Genomic DNA, 21820 nt, shown 5'->3' on the forward strand with positions numbered 1-21820 from the left:
GACGGAAGAAGGGCAGATGGATTTACCATATGGCCGACAGGAACCATGCAGACTCTCTATCTCAACACTCCCCCCATCCCGCCATGTTTTCACTTCAACTAGATCATAACAGTCAGAATTAGTGGTGCATCACAGGACACAAATCCTCTGCATATAATACTGTGACTAAGTGATAAAAAGTGATATGTGGCTGTTTCAGGTTGTAACAAGAAAGACTCAAAAGCACAGTTTTGTCTTTGTGTGTGTGTGTGTGTGTGTGATACATAACAGGATACATGGAGAGCACTTAGGTTTTTGCAGCAGACATCTGTGTGTCTGTGTGACAAAAATGCGAGGACGACTTGCAGACCAAGCAGACTGTCAAAGAGAGAACGATGTATAGACTGAGAGTGAAATGGAGAAAGAGATACACAAAGAGGAATCCAGAGATGCAGCAGGGGAGAGACAGTCAGGGTGGACCATCACCCGCAGGGAGCAGACATCCAGAGCTCAGTGCTGAGAAACTGACAGCCACCGCGGGGCTCGAGGGCAGCACTGTCCCCAGCATTGTCATGCAGACAGGATTCCTCCACCTAACAAGCCAAAACCAACACTGCAACGGAGCTACCTGTATAGACGGTATAGACAATATGTTTTATATAATTTACAGTATCTAAGAAGCACAGATCAGAAAAATGGGCCATGAGTGCTATACAACTGTATACTTGTATGCATTAATGTGTAAGTAGCATTTAGCAGTTACTTTCCAACACAACAATGTGCCATCTCAATGATATTGAAAAATGAGTTCCATTTGTTTCTATTGTCTTTATTTACTGTAACATAAAAACTGAAAATATATTTTTTTAAACTTAAAAAAAACTGAGTTGGCTGTTCACGCATGAAACATTTAAGTTAGCCAGTTACTTGAAAATTAGGAACTAAATCTGTTTATGATGTATGTATTTTCTTTTGGCTTTGTTTATATGCTACCACAAGATGTCTTGCTGTATTTTTCACATTTGATATGCAGCAGTGTTTGGCCGGACACGCAAAAACTAAACTCGTAGAGAATCTCCTCCAATTTTTATGTGCATTTTACGTCACTGTGTCTGTGCGAATGACCAAAAAAAGGCTGCCAAGATACTGTATCTCTGAAGACGAGTGCTGCAGCAGTATTCTGAGTTAAGATCTCTCTCTCTCTCTCTCATCGCTTGAATAATTCAGTCTCTCCAGAAGACGGTGGAGAAGAGTGATGGAGGAAGAGGGGAGATGAAGAAGAGAGGCCAGAACAGGAGGGAGAATAGAAGAAGTGGAAGTGAAGAGAGAGAGCCGTGACATATTTGAAATAAACATAGTGAGATATAGCAACTGCCATTCCAAACAAATTAGTTCCTCTTAGTTTACAGTTTCTCTGCAGAAGATACAATGACAAGCAATCTAATTACATTTAAATTACCAACAAATTTGTGTGTTTTGCTCAGCCTTGCCTCCCTCTGTGAACCTGCCTCCTTCTCTTTTCAGCCCTATGTTACTGTCCATCCTCTTTATTTCCTCTCTTTCAACACTGTTGGCACTAAAGCTGTCATATGGGAATGAATGTTAAGTAGCTCTGTGTGCCAGGCCACCACTACCAACACACAAGAACACACACACACATATATGGACACAAACACAGACACAAATCCCTGACCTCTCTAATCTTGTCTCCTTTCGTCCCTTACTGATTAACACCAGACACACACTTCTTCTGGACGTTTTAATTAGAGCAGAAAGGACACACACACACGGTATCAGCGACTTATTCCTTCACTCTCTTGCACAAGGCGCCTTTAGACAATCTCAGATCTGTCTTTTCGTTCCGACCATAATGCCTGTAATTGTTATTATCTAATTGGCTGAGGGCTTTTCTGCTGTCTGCAGGCTTTGTAACCCAGCAAATCTCTCTGTCCTGAGACCTGTGCGCCGTACTCAGGGTTCATTAGTGGCAACAGCTGGTGTGTGATCTGTAACTGATTCTGGCTTTGTCTCAACCTCTTCTCAGGACAATAACTGACCCCTGTAATGAATCCTGTAATACCAGGAAAACTATTTTCATCTGCTGCACAGTCAGTCCTGTAGCAGTGAAAAGTGTTTATAATTGTTCCGAATGGCCACACTCGAAGGCAGAGTGAAAAGCCGGCCTTCATAGAGAGGGGGGAGACACAATATCATTTAAATACAGTGACAATGGTGCACATTTTCAGACGGTCAGTCCTGGAAGGTGTTCATAGTGTTGCACTCAGTTGTAAACATGAAAAACGTCTCTGTAACGAATGAAAAAAGAGAGCTTGAGAGAGAAGTTCAAACCCTGCTTACTTTCCCACAGCTGACCAATCACGACATGAAGTGGGTGCGAATGTCTGATTGTTGGTTTCGGAAAGTTACAGAAATGATCAGTTTCAGCTCCCCCCTAATTCGACATCAGAGAGGTGTGGAGGGAGGCGCTTTGAGAGGCTGAGTGTACTGTCAGCTTAAGCGAGTGGAAAGGGGGAAAGCGATAGCTGCACCTACTGAAAAACCAGCCTAACCAAGCTTAAACATCGACAATTCAGGGATAACTATATATGTCTTTTCTTTAAGACTATTTTTGATGCATTTCACCTTAGACAGGACAGTACTGAGGTAGACAGGAAAGGTTCTCAGATGGATGAGAACCATGGACATTGCGGTTATAACCGTTAGGCCTTCAGGATGCCCAGGGATAACTTTATGTTGTATGAAGAAATAATGTAACAATATCCACTTTTATATAGGTATAGATGTAATCTGCTGATTATTTTTATTTTATTAAGACTGTGAAAAATAGAATAATAACATAATTTCAAACATCCCAAGAGATGTATTCAAATTGCTTGTTTTAACAGTTGTTTTAACAACCTCAAAGATATTCAGTTTACTGTACAATGTAGCAATGAAAAGCATCAAATCCTGGCAAAACAGTTGTGGCTTTACTTTTATATCATCAATAGTGTTAAATAACATCCAGTTTAAAATCATTTTTAAAGAACACATACGGAAGATGACAAAGAGCTACTTGAGCTCATCTGATGAGGGTGTGGGGGTTGAGAGCCGCTGCTACAACAGATTATCTGACCACAGAAAAGTCAACAGGGCTGAGAGGCAGCTGGACGTGAGAAGATGGAAGTAGAGAAAATTGATAAAAACCCCTGAGAGGAGCCATCGCCAGCTCCTACAAAGCACATACATTTTTGTGTAGAGTACTTACATTGCTGCTGCCCTGTCCTCCAGGTTCAATCATGTAGGTGTGATTGCCATCGAAAAACATCCCACTGAAGAAGAGAGAGAGAGAGGCGGGGAGGGGAGAGAGGAGAGCACATATGAACGACAGTCACTGTTGTTTTATTCATCACTAAATGGAATGATGCATCTGAATTCAACTCCTCCTCAGCTATCAGTGAGATAGATTAGCTATTTCAGTGCTTGCCTAAGGGGGTTTATTGTATTATTAGAGCATTTGTCAGAATAATAACTGTAATGCACTCCTACAAGGTGCAGTTTTGGACAAAATCCTCTGCTGCCTTGACTGCTGTATTTGGCATATGTACAGGTGAGGGGTGGAGGATAATGTGAAACAAAAGGTCATCCAATCATCGGAGAGATTCCCCCCACGCAGCATAACTTAAAGGTCACCTGAGGATTTTATCTCTGCAACAATGACTAAGAGTTTGAACTGGTTGACCACACGTAACAATGACTAAGCGATCTTTGAAAGGGGTGCATTTTAGCAGAAGATCAGTGCAAATCTTGATGATCCTCTCTAACATTTACTGAAAGACTTCACGTGCACTTTCACTCACTGTGCACTTAAAAACTCCAAATACATTCATCACATAAAGGTATGAGAGAAAGAAGTCACGACACACACACACATCATTTTGACCAAGCAATCATTTTAAAAAGTCAGAGATCAATTTCTCATTTAGCAGCTGGGTGAAGGCCTCCTTGTCTCTGCCCGCCTGCGAGTGCGCATGTGCACAAAAAAACGGACATCATCCTTTCATTAACTTTATCTGAAGCTTTTAGGAGATTGGTCAGGTCAAACTGTGAAGTCAGGAGGGTAACACACACACACACGCATCTGTCTTTCTCTTGCAACTGTCTCTGCCTTTTCTTTCTGGCCTTCAACACACAGAAATCACCTTCAACACATTCTTTGTCTAGGTCCAACATTGCACTTAGAGCAGATTACACACACATACAAAAAGAGAAAGAAAACACAGGTCAAAGTGTGTATTGCTTTCAACCTTTTTGTTCTGTTTGTGTTCTACTTAGTGTTTTATTTTCCCTGTATTGTGTTGTATGTTCTTTCAACATATTTTGTCATTGTGAAATTGAAAACTGTAAATAAAACACTTTTAAAAAAGAAAGTGTATTTTGTTATATCACTATGTAACCCTTACTGCAGTTACATTTTTTATATATTTTTTGGCAACCTAAACCACTGGTCATTCTGCTATGAAACAACCAGGGAAAATTCACAGTTCTTCCACTGTTTTCTAAACTTTAAAGACGCTGGAAACCTATTTTCTCAATCAGCTTCTTACTATGAGCGATGGGATCCTACATGAACATACTTTCTACCGTAGTTAGAACTACTTTTTGGTTATCTCACATGAGAAATGTGTGTATTTGTGTTTAAGTCTGCACCCTTCTCACTGGTTTGAAGTAGGCAGGGCTCAGTTGGAAAACAAAGTGATGTCATGTACTACTGTGCACCAATCAGGATTTAGCAATATTTCTCTAGACATTAAAGGATGATTTTTTCCTAATTCTACCTTTGATTGCTGTTCATTAAGTCATGACCCTAACTCTTTTAATGTTATAGAGAAATTTTAGTTTTAGTTTTGAGGGGCTTTAAAGCTACACCACATAATGTTTGCACTGGTGGCAACATCCAACGTGTCCCAAATGAAGGCCATTGTTGTTCTGAATTGAAAGCAGATTTTAACTTGTGTGTTTCTGGGAAATGAGAAGGCAAATTGTTCACGCTGATAATCTCCTAATCAGTATGAGGATTTCCATTTCAGTCAATGGTTAACTGTCTGAATCTCATGTGATGGATGCAGCTGAGAGCACTATCACTCTGTATACAGTTAACACCCTATTGCATTGCAGCGTAAAGTTTCTGTGTGTGTGTGTGTGTGTGTGTGTGTGTGTATATAAGAGAAAGAGAGAGAACGACGAGAGAGCAGGATGTATATTATGGTAAATACCTGACTCAGCATAAGGGAAATACTCTGCCTCTAATGTCTAACCCCCCGACACCACTATGCACTCCCTTAACTCCCTCCCTCGCACTGTCTCACACACACACAGACACACACACACACACACACAAATTAGTGTGTGCAGGGCATACAATGGGTGTGTCTCTGTCTCCTTTATAATGTAAGCTTGCGTGTCTCTGTCCGCAGTATCATAAATCAGGAATGAGACCCCCCAAACTTGACATTTCAATCAAAGAAATACTACTTCTATTAATAATATTACTACTACAACTTCTAATACTACTGCAACAAATAATGAAAATAAACATACCAGCAGAATTACAACATGCTACACTAATATTTGTACTAATAAGTATTCCCACCTAACAGAATAATAGTCTGCAGAAAACACTTCTTTTAATCTTGTCACATTATATCCTGTTCTGTCCTACATATGAGACTGTACTGCATGTGCAACACATTTACCTTGTTTGTGTTTGATTAATTCATGACCTGCTTTTCATTATTTTGTGTGCCGTTACATAATTTGCTGTGCTGACAAATTTCCCAACGTGTTGCCACAATCACATAAAATATGCAAACATTACTAAAAGCCCTGCGCTTAGTTTAGCTTATTCAGCAAGTATCTGATTGCATTAATTAGCTGAATTTACTTCTTCGCACTGATTACTTACTATGTTGAAGGAAGATATATTGGACTGAATCGAGCTTTGATAAGGCGTAATGCATCAAGAGTGAATAATAATAACATAGCGAAAAACCTAGCTTAGATCTGTCCATCGTCACACCTCAAACCTTAAATTTGCAATCAAACCTATTACAAAGCTGTTTTACCCACCACACACCTCTCTGCTTTCTTAGAGAAATCCATGTTATTCAATATTGAAATGTCCAGTCATTACAACTCAACATTAATTAACACACACAATTCTCGAGGTCCAAACACTGACAAGCACGATGAATCACACCATGAATAAGTTACTGTTTATGAATGAGCAGCAGATCAGACCGGCAAGCAGCTTCTTCTATCTTCTGCTGTCGTTTACTTGTTTACAGGATAGACTGATCTTTATTTTTTTGCAACTACTTTTTAAGACGCTTAAATAATTAATGTAAAAAAACTGCAAGTGCAAAATATACCGTGTGTTAAAAGCAGTGTGGGCTTTTTCGTCTTATGTTCACAGTTTGGGGAAAATACTGTTTCTTGTCAGGAAATGTGTGTAAGAAACTGTGAAAAACTGTAATACATGCACATGTGTTATGTCTCATTACTCACAGGTGCCTTTTTATGCAAGTGTAGTATTGTCTGCACACTTCAGTACCGCATAATGCATATTTGCCCTGCAGGATGGCCACTCTCTCACTTCTCTTCTCTTCATATATTCAGTATATGCACACACATATACTAACTCATAACACGCATATACAGTGTACATGCATTCCTCCCAGCAGGCCTTGTTTCTGAGCCGTCTCTCTTCAACAGAGCGCCGCTTTAGAGCACAAACTCTAAAAATACCGACGCCAGGAAGAGAGGAGAAGAGAAGAAGACAAGACGTCTGAGCAGCACCTGTCTGCGTGAATGATAACCTGTGTAACGAAAAATGCAGAGAGACAGAGAAGGGCTGGCTAAAACTAATTACATTGACCTAATGGATAAATGGGAGCAAGGCCCAGGACCTGAACACACACAGAGGCAGCATAGTTGGCTGAGAAACACACCACATGCACACATATATAAAGTCTCACACACACGCACACACACATAATATTTGTACTTACTGCAATCCGTGACAGGTCGAGAGAGCCACAAAGGAGTGAGGAATGTCTCTGACCTTCCCCTGATAGTAGCAGTGCTCTCCTCCCTGTGAGCAAAACACAAACACCCACACATTAAGATCATACACGTGGTCCTAAAATGTCTCACACACTCAAACAAGTGTCATCTGGTGTAGATACGTGCATGTACATGTACTGTATGTTTATGTGTTTGTGTGGTACTTTGCACTTTGACTTAACCCATTCACGTCCTACCATCTGTGTGTTAGCTTCTCTGTGACTCCATCCATCCCAACTTTTGCCCACAACAGGAGGCTACAGCATTGGTGACTCGTAAAGTTTTTTCCATCTCTGTCACGACTCGCCATCAACCACTCATACTCTCTATCTCCATCTGTCTATATGCCTGTGTGGTGTGCGTTTCTTCCCCTCTCTGCGAGCGTAAACACACATTTATTTTCTATAGACGTGTATGATGTCTAAGTGTCTAAGTGCTCTGTAGGCCATCTCTTCCTGGTCCATTTCTCGCTGCCTAACAGCCATTAGGCAGGAAGCCGGCCTCCCTGAGGAAGCGCAGCTTTTATCAGAGGATCAATTCCTGCTCTCCAGTCTGATGCTGTGCACAGCAACATACTGCTTCTACCTCCAGCTCTCTCTGTGGACGTCATCCCAATCCACGCCTGTTTTATGGGTTTGTGTGAGGATGCATGCATGCGTTTGTTGTTGTTGTTAAACTACATGGCCAAAAGTATGTGAAAACCTGAACTATAGGCATTGTGATGAAGGTTTTCCACAAGATTTTGGAACCTGGCTGCAGGAATTTGCTCCCATTCAGCCACAAGAACATCATTGAGTTCGGCCCCTGATTATGGTTAGCTTAGCTCAGCATAAAGTCTGGAAACAGATGGCTTAGCTCTGTCCAGTGGTAACAAAATCTGTCCACCATCTCTTCTCTAAAGCTCTCTAATTATTACATAGCATCTTGTTTGGAGTCTTGTCATCACCAAGAGGTTGTTAGACAACCAGCGGAGACTCCAGTAAGTTACTCTGTTGACTGTTGTTTTTACACATTGTTTTTTTATGGATTAAACAAAGGAGATATAATGTGATAATTAGTGAGCTTTAAAGGTGCTAGTAGGTGGATTTTTGTTACTTTTGGACAGCTGTTCATGCTAAGCTAAGGTAACGACCCCCGTGGCTTTACAGTATATTTACCGTGCAGACAATAACTAAATGGTTATCATTGACTTATAGGAGTTAAATTGTGTCAATCACGCTGAGTTTGATTTGTTGTTGTTGGGTTTTACAGTTCTCTGCTCTCACTCTCTCTCTCTCTCAGTCACTCTTGGCTACTACTTCTGAATCAGATTCTTATAGGACGAAGGAAACAAGCTATGAGCTCGAGGCTAGAGGCATGTATCATACTAACACTGACCATCTCTAACTCTCTATCCCCGATATCACATCCATGATGGCCAGAACTGACAAATGAGACAAATAAGACTAAAGCACAGCTAACAGCAGCGCATTATACTGACAGTTGTACAAGTCAGGTAGATTAACCTAAACGGAGCCACAGATGAAGAGAGAGAGAGGTCGGGTAAAGAGACGTAGAGCGAGCGTGAAATGAAGAGACAGAGAGGGCTATTTATAAGTGGTGCTGTGCTCTACTATCCCAGCGTCTCTCCTCCCCCTGTCGCCCTGAACCTTCTGCTCCACTTCTCATCAAAGCAAGAAACACCCAAAACCCAGCGCTGTGGGTACATCCTCAAAAAGTGTGTGTGTGTCTGTGTGTGTGTGTGTGTGTGTTGCTAAATTGGTCTGATCTGTAATCTCCTTAGACCCATATAAGTGTAATTAATCATCTAATCTGGACATCACAATGCACAATGAAAAGGGTCAGACAGTTGGTAAACAAGTAGGACACTCTGCCCTCTGAATGTCAGTGAAAGTTTGGGAATAAGGAAATTACACAAATATGTATCATATTTGACTATACCTGAGACAGAAAGTGTGTATATGTGCTTTATGGGAACACTGGATTACATTGACATTAAAATGCTGGTGCTGATTAATGTGCATTGCAAATAAACAAATAATAAACAAAATCATTGCATCAATGTGATGAAGCACATTCATTTCTCACAGCTCCAGCTTTCCATCTACAAATCAATGCAATTGACGTAGGAAAGTTTTCACAATATTCAGCACCAAAAAGCCAAAATGATGCTACATAAATCTAACAAAGCTAAATTGGAGGAATTGTTAAAACATTTCAGAAAGCTTTTTGCCAAATCAAATGCATTCCTTATACTTCTAACGTAACAATAAAAACATTTGATCGATTTTACAATAATTACTGAAATGCTCCATTATAGACAGCTGTAGCATCATATTAGCTTTAGTTGAACAGTGGAATGTGTTTTTGTGCTAAACGAGGATTTGAGATTTTTCCTGCATTCATTGCAATAAACTTTAACTGTGGACAGAGAGTTAGAACTGCTACCACATTTAGCAGTAGATGCTACCTCTATTACCTATGTACTACATGAACAGAGGGGATTCTGAGGCAGACCTATGACAGCAGCAGCTGTGTTACGACGGACATTTTGACCTCTGTGAGCAGAGTAACAAACAGGAGCTTGTCTCATATTAACCTTCCTGAACAGCAGCCATTAATAAAGAGGCAAAGTGCCTCTTATTCTTTCCACTATTTAAAGGAAAGTAGGATAATAGAATTTGAGTACATTCTGGATATTCATCTACAAGGTGAATTAATTCTCAGAAAGATCGCTTTATAATAAGTTCCATAATTACTAAGTGACTATATCACACATTATGTGGTGTAATAATTTGGATCATACTCTGTTAAGTGTCTAATATCTCACTAATCTCCTGCTTAGCTGAGTAAATCCTGACCATTATAATCCCCACCACTTATGTGATGTAACACAACGCCTCAGTGGGTGTCCCGTGACTGAAGTCCAGATTTCAGAGGATTATCACAGCAATCTTAATTTCATGTTAGTTGAAGGTTTAGGCCACAGCTTCAGTACCACTTTGGTCCTCTGAAATCAAAGCTGAGCAAAGACTGGGCGGCTGGATGGGATGTGATTCCTCTGTGTGTGCAAAGTAGCACATTGATCAACCAATAAAAGGCTTGGGGAGGGTGAAGAACCTGTAGGGTCTACAGGAAATTGCAGCTGTACAACACGCAGCTGAGAACAAATCTTCAGTGAATTCGATTCAGCTGTTTTTTTGGAATCAGTCAGGTAAACAAACACCATCACAACATCTCTTCTCCTCTAACCTTGATTAACTGAACCATGCTGTGTCACACACCTGGTACTAACATGTGATACGTTATCTCGATAATGACAGACCTTTACATTTAAACCTGGTGTTAATAAAGGTTCTTGTTTTCTCAACTCTGCCCACATTGTGATTGAATCTCAATATAAAATTGGGCTTGATTAAAATAGAAGCTTTAAGAAGGTGTTCTAACTGTTCAGATTGTATTTGAACCTGGCTGAGATCTGGTCACAATTCAAACCACCTCCAGATGTGTTTTGGCGGATCCAATAGCATTTTGAATGCAATACATTCTGCATGACTGTGTTAAGATGCTTTTAACCCTATCCTCATAACCAGATACAGACTGCATGGTAATACCAAGGGTAAATGGGGTCTTAATGTCAAGACCACAACGCCATAAAAACACTGCAGCTTCCATTCTAACTGCAAATAGTCTAATCGTGAACGTGTGAGTGAGCATGAGGAGAGATGATTTGCAGAATCTTACATTGGTGACGACAGTCCTCCCTTTTTCAGACAAATGCCTCTCCATGTACCCCGAAGACAGCAGATCACTAGGAACAGAGAAGAAAGACAAAAGAGAATTAAAGTTAGAAAATTTGTGATTTTCATTCAAGTGTCACTCAGTTATACAAGTGTGCTTGCATTTTATATGAAGATTGTATTCAGTCTTGGCAGCACAGAGCTTCAGAGCATCAGGCCGGCTAATTATGACCAGCGTACGGGGACGAGGCTATTTCCAGCACACAAACTCTCACAAACACAATTATACAAATCCAGCCTTCTAGCAAATGTCTGGTGTGTGTGTGTGTGTGTGTGTGTGTGTGTGTGTGTGTGTGTCTATTCGAGAAAGGAAGGACAAGTGAAGGTCAGTAAGGAGTAAAAGAAGTGACACAGGCAGAATGGGAAGGAGGCAGGAAATAAATTGAGAGAGCAAGGAAGAGAAAGAGTGGCATAAATAAGAGGAAATCAGTCTGTGTGTGCTTTCTCAGCAGAGCTGGACCCAAGAATCCCAATGGAGATACACACTGCAGGCCCAATCTGAGACAGAGATGTATGAGCTATAGTGCACACAAAGCCACACACACACGCACACACACACACACACACACACACACACACACGCACACACAGAGGAATGCGGCATATGAATGGGGATTTGTCCCTTCTTCAGTCTATTTCAAAATATAATAGAGTTAAAAGTTTCAGCCTCTTATCTCACAAAAAGGTGACCTGACCATGGACGCACACACACACACAGGCACACATTCACACATACATAATAACACAAGGCAGTGTAGCCTTTTATTTCTCTATATATACATTGAGTGAGTGGTGCCAGAGCAAACAGTAATCTGAGGCATGTATACACAAAACACACACACACACACACAATGCAAATGCTAAGAAGAAATCTAAGCCAACCCTGAACCAGAAGAGAGCAGTGTATAAATCAAACAGTTCAATCAAAGTGATTCTTATCAGATTAAACTGAGTTTACTTTTGCTGAATCAGGAGCCTTGAAATACTTTCTAAAAAAAAACAAAATCAATGATAAGACTGCTGCTGTGTTTATCAGTCAGAGAACAGGAACTGACACAAAAATGTGCAACCGAAACAGTAACATAACGGTATGTGAGCACGCCACTCGTCGCACTGAACCAGAGAGCCATCAATCAACTCTAACTTCCTGTCAACATCCAGACATCTACAAGAGACAAGTAGGTGGGATCAATTTTCATCTTGTTCATTCACCAAACAAATGAACCTCTTTTTCAGTGTGACGAACAGTTTGTGACGGATGGAAAATGAGGGTGAAAGTGTGAGAGGATTTGCATTGCTTTTACCAAACAATGCAAATGTATACATTGGACACTAAATATAACAATACAGATCATGTCACTGCATTAATTAAGGTATATTAAAATAAATAAAACTGGAGAGAAATATTAGAAAGTTATCATAAACACTTCATTCATAAGAAAAAATGCATGAAGCTAATAATAAATAATTCAAAAGGAAAGAAAATAGCTGTGTTTAGTGTTTTAACATTAGAGTTCTCATTCATTTTATGAGAATGTCCTGAAATAGCAAATAAGTCGCTGTAAAACCACAATATGCCATTTTTATACTTTGGTTTTTGTATAGATTATATTATTGAGAAATAACATGTTAATTAGTGAGCTTTAGAGATGCTGGTCAGCAGATCTTGTTACCTTTGGACGGAGCCAGGCTAGCCGTTTTCCCCCGTTTCCAGTCTTTATACTAAGCTAAGCTAATCACCTGCCTGCTGTAGCTTCATAGTTAGTTTACAGACACAATAGTGGTATCGATTTTCTCATCAAACTCTCGGTAAGAAAGCCAATAGGGGTATTTCCCAAAATGTTGATTTTTATAAAATGTTGATAATGCTGCTTAAAGATATATGTCCAATTTATAAGTCTATTTTGTCATGGACCAGCTCGAGGTGTTAACAGATACATTTCTTATATCCACCATTTCAAAAACGGTGCTGTCTTTGACAAAACGACAGACTGTTCAGGCACCTTAATGAGTCATAATAAGGCCGATGGTAGGAAATGGTTTTGCTTTTGAGCGACACATCACTCACAAATATCAACTGAGCTTTTTTTTAGGGAGTAAAAGTTTTCCATAGATGACATATCATATATTATTCAAACAAAACCTCTGACATCAGGGAGCACACACACACACACACACACACACACACACACACACACACAGGGGAAGGAGGCTGCTTTCTGAGATGACTAATGGGCATTTTGCTACAGCAATAAAAAATATGCAGGGAAAGAGGAGAGAGAGTGAGGTAAAATGGAAAGAGGGAGAGAATGGCCGTCAAGGGGCGAATAATGAGACAGGAAAGGAAAGAGACAGTGAAAGTTAAAGAGAGGGAGGCACAAGGTGTGAATGCAGAGCTCAGGGCCCTAACAAATGCCCCATCATGCATTGCCATGAAGCTCTTTCCTGAAAAAACCCTGTGACATCTACACTATGTGTAAAATAGACAACCCCCATTTGTTCACACTTCACACCCTCCAACCTCAGGTCACACATCACACACACACACACACACACACACACACACACACACACACATCACCTCAGACTCGCAACAACATTGTGCAAATTAAACATGTCGTGACTCTTGAGATGTTTTATCAACATTTTGCATCGAAAAAGAGCCACCATCAAAATATTCATACGCTCCTGTGATGAAGACGTTCGGTGTGTGTGCGAGTCTCTGGGTCACAGCCGCGCGCTGTTCGCCTTTGTTCTGCTGGGATGTGTGTTTAAGATTCAGAGCTTGTGATCTTTATCCGGCCTCACGCTGAGCCCAGACGGGGGGGAACAAGCAAGGAGCATACTGAGGCAGCAAGGCAGACACACGGGCCTCTAATGGAGGACGCTGATAACAGATTTCAGGTTTAATTGTTGGGGGATTTAAATAATTTATTTGACAGACAAAGACGCAAACTCAGCCTCGACCCCATCCCCCACACTGACACACACACACACACACACACACACAAATGTAGAGGGATCTCCCCATACGCATACAGTCCCCCGTCTTCCTGTTAACATGCACACACACTTATGTATAAATGTATAACTGTGAGCGACCTCTTTGTAGCTTCACTCTGATTTGGAAACAAACACAAAAAAATTACAGAAATAGAAACACAGACTTACTCTCGCGCTGTTGGCATGTGATCTGTCTCTCTGTGGACATAAATGCTGCAAACTTTCAGCATAAATGATGATCAGAGGAAGGCGGTTTGTAAAACGAAGCTGAGGACTTCATTAACAAGAATAAACAGAAAAAAATGGATGAGGCAAAACAGAAATAGACGCAATTATGTTCATAAATGTAATAAATTATCACATCATCACAACATTCAAGAGCTTAAATTAACAGATGTATGGCAGCATAAGTGGTCTACCTCATGTCGGACATATTTGCGTAGTATCTGGCACCTAAAGGTGTCCGTGCTGACCAGATGTGTGGCTGAAACACGAAGCGAACAGCACCCACATCTCCTGCTCATTTTGTGTCTCATACAGTGTCTGTTCCTCTCATTCTCTCAGCTCATTGCTTTTTTAAATGCTTTGCTTATCCTCCACTATACTGGAAGAGAAGTTTTCTTGGCACCATCGCCGCGGCAACATCTGTTTGAGAGCTGGCATCCAGCTGTCAATCAGGCCTGGAGGAGATTTCGGAGGTGGATCTGCAGACGCTCTTACTTTCAAGCTTACAACATTTCATAGCCAACCAAGAACAGCCATTTACATAGTAATCAAATCCCTCTCTCGCTTTCTCTACACTTTAATGTCAGTCAGCCAGCCCACACACACACACACACACACACACACACACACGTAAACATAAGAGCACCGACGCTGCTTCAGCTGGGAAAATGTTGCTCTGAAAAGACTTATTCAACTTTATTAAGTGGGTCTTGAGGAGGTTAAAACTGAGAAGCAGCGAGTGCACCGAGTTCGTCACATCAAACTTCATCCTTCCTTTAAAGGATTTTTGGGGGTTTTTTCTCTTTTCTTTCTTTCTTGCTTTGGTTGCTTTTGGTCTCCCCCTTTCGCTCTCTCTCCCCTTTATGTCTTTTACACAGAAAACCCATACACACACAGACACACCTACCTACACACATGCATACTACAATAAAATAATCTAAGACAAACATTGTGCCTTTTTTTTTTCTTCTTCTCTTTCTTCATTGTTGTTGTTATTGTCGATGCAGTTTTGCTTTACTTTTCTTTCTGTATTGCACTATCAACAAATAAAAAAGAAATTTAAAATTAAAAAAGAAAGGTTTTCCAAATAAAGGGATTCACATACATATTATTCTGTATTTGCAAACCAGTGTCTTTAATTTCCTATTGTAAGACTTTGATAAGAGGCCTGACTAGGGAGCTCTTTGGGGTGACCTTACTGTCTTATATAATATTATATAATAGATCTCACATGATCGTCACGTTAAATTTATACTTCTTATAACAAGTAAATGGGCAGCGGTTGGCATGTCAGGATGCATTTCCATTTTCTCTTCAGCACTTATCTTGTGCTATTTGGCTGCTGCCATGGTAAGTGGAGGAAGAGATTTTAAATTGATTAATTATATATATATATAAAAGGATTTCTTCATATTGAAAAAAAAGAATTTTGTTGTGATTTTCTCTGGCCGAAGACATCTGCTATGGCAACCCAGTTCAATCTCCTGAGATGAATCATGCACACACACACACACACACACACACACACACACACACACACACACATAAAACAAGTTTCTGTGTGGCCAAAAATTCCTCTCACGATCTGTGTCGCCTGGCACCGCCGGATGAAAAACAGCACAAAAAGGACAGATTGGCAGGACTAATGTTTGTGTGTGTGTGTGTGTGTGTGTGTGTGTGTGAGCAGATTGGCACAAGTGATGGGGTAGCAGGCTTTTCATTGCTTTCACGCAGGCCAATCTAGCTACTTTCAAAGACTCTTCTTAATATACCCAGCATCCCAAAAAGACACAAACATACGCACATGTGAATTAAAAAACAGCAAATCAGATGTACCCATATGTCCATGCACATCTGCACACAAGCACTGTAGTCATCAAATGGATTTCTGCTCCATATATGGATTTTTGCTATTTAACCCGGCAATAAAAGGGCACCGCCACACAAAGGACTGAGCATGTGCTGTGTCAGGCGTCCGTAATGAGGATGGGGGAGAGCTGAGGAAAGAGAGAGGAGAAGGGATAAGTGCACCGGAGAAAACATGGGGGGGAGTGCAGCAAGATGGAAAGGTGGATAAGAGAAATAAAGATGTGAAAAGGAGTGAAGGAGAGAAGAGAGGTGGGGGGTGGAGGTTTCTCTTTAGGGGAAGCTGCAGCTGCTTTCACCTGCCCACCACCCCCTTCTCTTGCCTCACCCACCCTCCCTCCCACTGAGGCCTCATTAAAGGTCTCCAGGCTATAATTCATTCACTCTCCAATCACTTATCAGACATGCAATTCCACCGGCACACTCTCTGGGAGCCCTCCTCTTATTGCACAGGGAATACTGATGCTCACAAACGAGAAATATTGACGCTAACAGAACATAAACAAGGAAGAATCAAACGGAAAGCTTATATTCCCGTTCTCGGGTCCATTATGCAGTTGGGTCTATGGCACGTAACATACAGGCCAAAGAGAGTTGACTCCTGAATTATGCAGTGGCCGGGGATGTTGTGGGCACGAAGAAGAACATGCAGATCTGTATCTGTGACAACATGTGGATTGTTAGTGAACTCCATGCCACGTAAACAGGGTCAATAGAGACAGACTTTTAGAGCCTTGTACAGTTGGGACCAAGTAATCATTACTTATTTACTTTTTATGTTCTGCTGATATTATTCTATTTTATGCCGTTACCTGCATCATTATGTGTGTGTTTGTGGGTAACTTTGCTCACCATCTATCCACCGACTCCATCAGATTTTGCGCAGTGGTACATTTTGTTAAATTGTTAATCTCCTGACAGTAAACCATACTTTCGATTGATTTTTATTCAGCATGACAGAGGAAAAGGAGTAATCTATGAGAGACAATAGTCTTTAGAGAGGCATTAGTATCCTTTCCTGCTGAGAGAACAACAGTCTTTCCTCCTGTCCCTGTCTTCAGTGAGAGCCGGCTCCTGGATCTCTCTTTGTCTCCACTAATCCTCCATACTGAGTCAAGACGGCTCGACAGAAGGGGGGGGGGGGGCAGAGACGTGGGAGAGACAGAGGCAAATGAAATAAAAGAATATAAGGAGATGGGGAGAAAGCATGATAGAGCATAAAAGGGAGAAGCTGGTAATTCAATGCTTGACATCCTGCAAAGTCTACAAACACAAACCCTGACCTTAAAGGAAAGGTCCACACTGGCGGCGTGGCTCTAAGGATGGTAATGTCCACCACGTTGGTTCAGACTGAAATATCTCAACAACAATTGGACAGATTGCCATTAAATTTTGACCATTCATGTTCCCGTCAGGTTGAAGTGTATTAACTTTGGTGATACGTTCATTGTTCATTTAGCGCTAAGATTTCAGTTAGTCCAACATTTGGTCTGTGACCAAATACCTGCAAAACTAACGACATTCCCATCAGCCTCGGCTGCACTTTGTGTTTAGTGCTAATTAGCAAATGTTAGCCTGCTAGCAAGCTAAACTAAGATGATGTTGGCATTTAGCTCAAACCACTGCTGTGTCTAAGTACAGCCTCACAGAGCTGCTAACATGGCTGTATCTTTAAAAGATAGTCACATGTCCATTTGTGCATTAAAACAGTTTTTGGTTGCTATTGTTTGGCCCTGAAGAGATCCCATCCTGACACAATCCCAATGTAAGTGTTGTTCTGCACAAAACTGCAAAGTACAGCTGAAGCTGATATGATGCTTAAGCTGTCTGAGTTCGGTAAATCATGTGGGGGTCTTTTGTTTCCGTGAGCAGCGTTTCTTTGCTGAGCTGCAAAGAAGGGAAAGAAAAACAAAGAGGAGATTTTCCGCCACTTTGAAAGATACCCACTTGATTTGTCTATCAGACTGTTGAAGCCTCATATGAACTTGGGCTGTATTTTGAAATACATTTTTGCACAAAACAAGAACTTTGGAATTGCACAAGGAAGGGATCTCTTGATGGAACAGGAAGAATTATGCAGCGACCAAAGAATGCCTCAATATACATATGGGCATGTGAGTTTTGTTTTAAGACATACTTGAGAAATGTCCACCTATTCTTTAATCTTAACTTAATCTGTTTTCAAAAATGCCTAAATAAATCCTGCAGGGCCACTGAAGTGCGACACGTCTTTAACACACTCTGAAGAAACACATATATACATTTACACGCTGTTACTGCTACCATCCATGCTGCTATTTGTTCTTCTAAATTAACCCTGCTCACCTCCATAAAATGAATCTGTGTCCACCTTCCTGACACACACCACAAACTCTGCAAAACACATTCAGATACACACAAACATGCACTTATATACCGGGACATACTGTATATACACAGTCCTGGATGTGACGCTGAGCCACTCAGCAAACACAATCTAATATACTGTTTGTGAGCACTGCATTTGCTCACAGACACATACTCACAAACATAATTCCCAATGTGATAGCTAAGTGTGTGTGTGTGTGTGTATGTGTGTTTGTGATCAGGCGACACACAGATCAGAGAGAGAGAAGCCCTGCCTGAGGCAAGAGAAGAAGAAGAAGAAGAAGAAGGAGAGGAAGAAGAAGAAGAAAGCAGGAGATGGGGATGGAGAGAGAAGAGGAGAGGAGAAGCGGGGACTGTTTTCTTTTTTGGGTGCTCCTTTCAAGTACCTACCTCCCTCGAGCATGCACACACACTAACACACACACACTTCACTCTATCTCTCCCTATCTCCTGCACTTACTCAACCCACCCACCAAGATTCAAGGGTGCATGAAGGACATCCACACATCTCTCTCTCTGTCCTCTTCTTTCTCTTCATCCTTAACTATTTCTTTCTCTCTCCTCCTCTCTCTCTCTCTCTCTCTCTCTCTCTCACACACACACACACACACACACACACACACACTCCCCTCTCTGTGTTTTTCTCATTAAGTCCGCAGTAAATCAGATCACGCCTCTCTGCAATAAATTACAGACCTGGGAACGGAGGAGGAGAGACAGAGATGGAGGTTGAAATGGAGGAGAAGAGTGGAGTTGGGTTGTAGCAATGTCAAGATGCAGGGTGCGACACACGGGTGGATGATAAATTATCTTGGAATGGGACATGAAAGAGAGTTGAATCATATACATGCGGAGATGTAAGGCTGCATGCACATGTACGTACAAGCGGCGCACACATAAATGCACACACGCACGCGCATACACAGCACAGGGATGCGCACTGACAACACCAGAGCATCAGCACCTTTCACGGTCCAAGGCAGCCGGACACCTACACACATTTTAGGGATCAAATTGCCAAGTCCACCCAAAGTCAAGCAAAGTCATGAAGTCAACATGAACATGACATCAGCTGAAAGGCATTTTGATGGCATTATTTATCCTGCAAGTGAACAAGAGATTATTGTCGGGTGCAAAATACTTTTAGGACCAGCGACTCCTCCCACAAAGCTGCTCAAAAACAAGTAGGAGGAGATGTTCTAGTTCCAGAAATAAATATTCCACTAATTTTGTACAAAGACACTGTTAGATGACTATAGCCATTTAGAGCCCTTCCAAGGCTTGGATGGGCAGGAAACCCAGTTGAATCATCAATACAAAGAATGAGCAACATGTTAGAAAATATCTGGTTCTTTACTTTTGGTGTACATAAAAAACATGAAGAGAGAAGTCATCTACGACTCCCAGGGAGACTTGCGCTTAGAAACATCCAATCACAGAGCTTCAAATTCTGTTGCTTGCAACGCAAACAACGAGCAAACGCTTTAGACCTGATGTTTTGTTCACAGTGACAAATTCTGAATTTACAACAGCTCTGATTTGTACCTATTTGAGGCTCATGGGAATCGTAGTATTTAGAGCCTACCACATCTACCACATCAAGCTGATGGAAAATAAAAAAAATCAAACTTATAGTTGTAGTATAGTACTATAGTGTTACACAGGGAACTCTTGAATTACAATGTCAAGGAACATTGAGAATATCATTAAAACAAAACTTTCAAATTAGAATTTACACTGAGGAAAATACTTCCAAAACAGCAGCTTTCTAATCACTTTCTTGTTCTATTGATCTCAAGCGTGTGGTAATACAATATTTCCTCATCAACAACACAAAGTCACAGTGGAAACTCATTTGGTGAGTTACACAGTTACACAGTCCAGTCTTTCTGTGACATGGGCTTATAGTACAGTTAGGCGAAAACTAACTATTTGTGAATCAGCTTCCAGAAACATCAGCAGATTTAGTGATTGTTGGTGGCAACTGCAAATAATGTTAACAACATCAGTTATTAACAATAACCTGCATCATCGTACAAGTCATCAGTGTAATTTTTCACCATAAAAACATCAAGCTAACATACTGCTGCTAGTTGAATTGTAAGCCAGTTAATGTTGTACTCTAGGTAACTTTGCGTCAAAGGTCTTATTTAATCCGTTATCCGCAGCGTATGTGGTGGTGTCATATGACCTCCTCAGTGTGGATGTGTGTTCTCAGCTTTGAGATCTGTTTAGTAGACTGTGAACCGAGACTTTTGACTTGAGTTTACTAAAGCCATAAAAAGGTGCAAGTTAGTGCACTTTAAAGGTGATCCAAAACTCAATTTATATAATAAAATCGGCAACAAGAGCGTCTATAATTAAAGAAATAGTTAAATAATTTGCCCCATTCTCTTCATTTTCCTCCTCTTAAATATTGATCCTTTTCCGTCTGAGCCTCATTTCTTTCGATCCAGTCTTGTTATCTCTAATTAAGACAACACTTCACGTGCCTCTTCTGCACCTGAGGCCCAACGAGACAACACACACAAAGCTATTCAGGGCTCACGACTGAACAACCCTCCTCTCCTCACACGCACACACATTCCTGCCCATGCACAGACGCACCAACACATATGCACACATTCATCAAACCACTGAACCATGCGATGTTTGGTTAACTTCTTGCCTAATATAGGCAGTTGGAGGGACCCCATGGTTATATCAGTGCTCTATCCCCTCCAGCCCCCTCCCCACCAACACTGTCACCCCTGGTGCACACACACCCTCCCTTCACAAAGATGAATAATGCATTTAGCATTGCCTGTAATTGACCCTCAGTATTAGCATAAAGCATTTGTGTGCATGCAGGGAAAGCTGACACAACACAGTAGTAGAAATAATAATACACTGAGTGTCTGTCAGCGTCAACATCGTGCATGAGGACATGGAGAAGCCCTCTTTATGCTGCTGCAGCAGATTATTTTGTAACACTGAAGAGGTTATGAAACTCTCTAGTCCCACTTGGACCTGCCCACCTTCTTCTTCTCTCAGTCTGCACTCACATATTGTCATACATACATAACCTACATACTGTGAGAATACAAAATCACTTAGACATGTCCAATCCTCACTATTCCTCTCAGAACCACACACAATTTAGCAGCGTCGAGCTAACATCTTCCAGCTTGTTCTTGTTTGTTGTCAGCAACTATGCAGTTTGTTGAATATGTTTTTGAAGACAGGACAGTAGCTTTTCTAATGATTGTGATGAAAATATGATGAATAGTAGCTGATAGGAACTAGCCTGGTCAGTGTTTTGTTTAAACAACGCAATGGGTCAGGGCTGGGCAATAATTCACTATATTATCATTTAATTCACTTTCAGTGGAATTGTGTTGTCTATATATTATACAGTAAAATGATTTTATTCGTTTATAATAATTTTGAAGGACGTGGTTAATTGTATTGAACAT

General features: G+C 40.9%; 1 protein-coding gene across 3 annotated transcripts in view; it reads right to left on the reverse strand.

The window, feature by feature from the left end:
* The window catches only part of adam22 (ADAM metallopeptidase domain 22), a 57383-nt gene that overhangs the window by 26770 nt on the left and 8793 nt on the right, over nucleotides 1-21820 (reverse strand). For 2 of the 3 annotated variants that reach the window (XM_070912590.1, XM_070912588.1), the window contains exons 4-6: nucleotides 10849-10915; nucleotides 7050-7132; nucleotides 3248-3311 (exon numbers count right to left, since the gene is read on the reverse strand). In XM_070912590.1, the coding sequence (XP_070768691.1) occupies nucleotides 3248-3311; nucleotides 7050-7132; nucleotides 10849-10915 (214 nt within the window). Of the gene's footprint in view, nucleotides 1-3226; nucleotides 3312-7049; nucleotides 7133-10848; nucleotides 10916-21820 lie in introns of all 3 variants that reach the window. The other variant, XM_070912589.1, reaches the window with a different exon arrangement.

The sequence above is a fragment of the Enoplosus armatus genome, chromosome 9 (assembly GCF_043641665.1).
Source record: "Enoplosus armatus isolate fEnoArm2 chromosome 9, fEnoArm2.hap1, whole genome shotgun sequence".
Classification (NCBI taxonomy): domain Eukaryota; kingdom Metazoa; phylum Chordata; class Actinopteri; order Centrarchiformes; family Enoplosidae; genus Enoplosus; species Enoplosus armatus.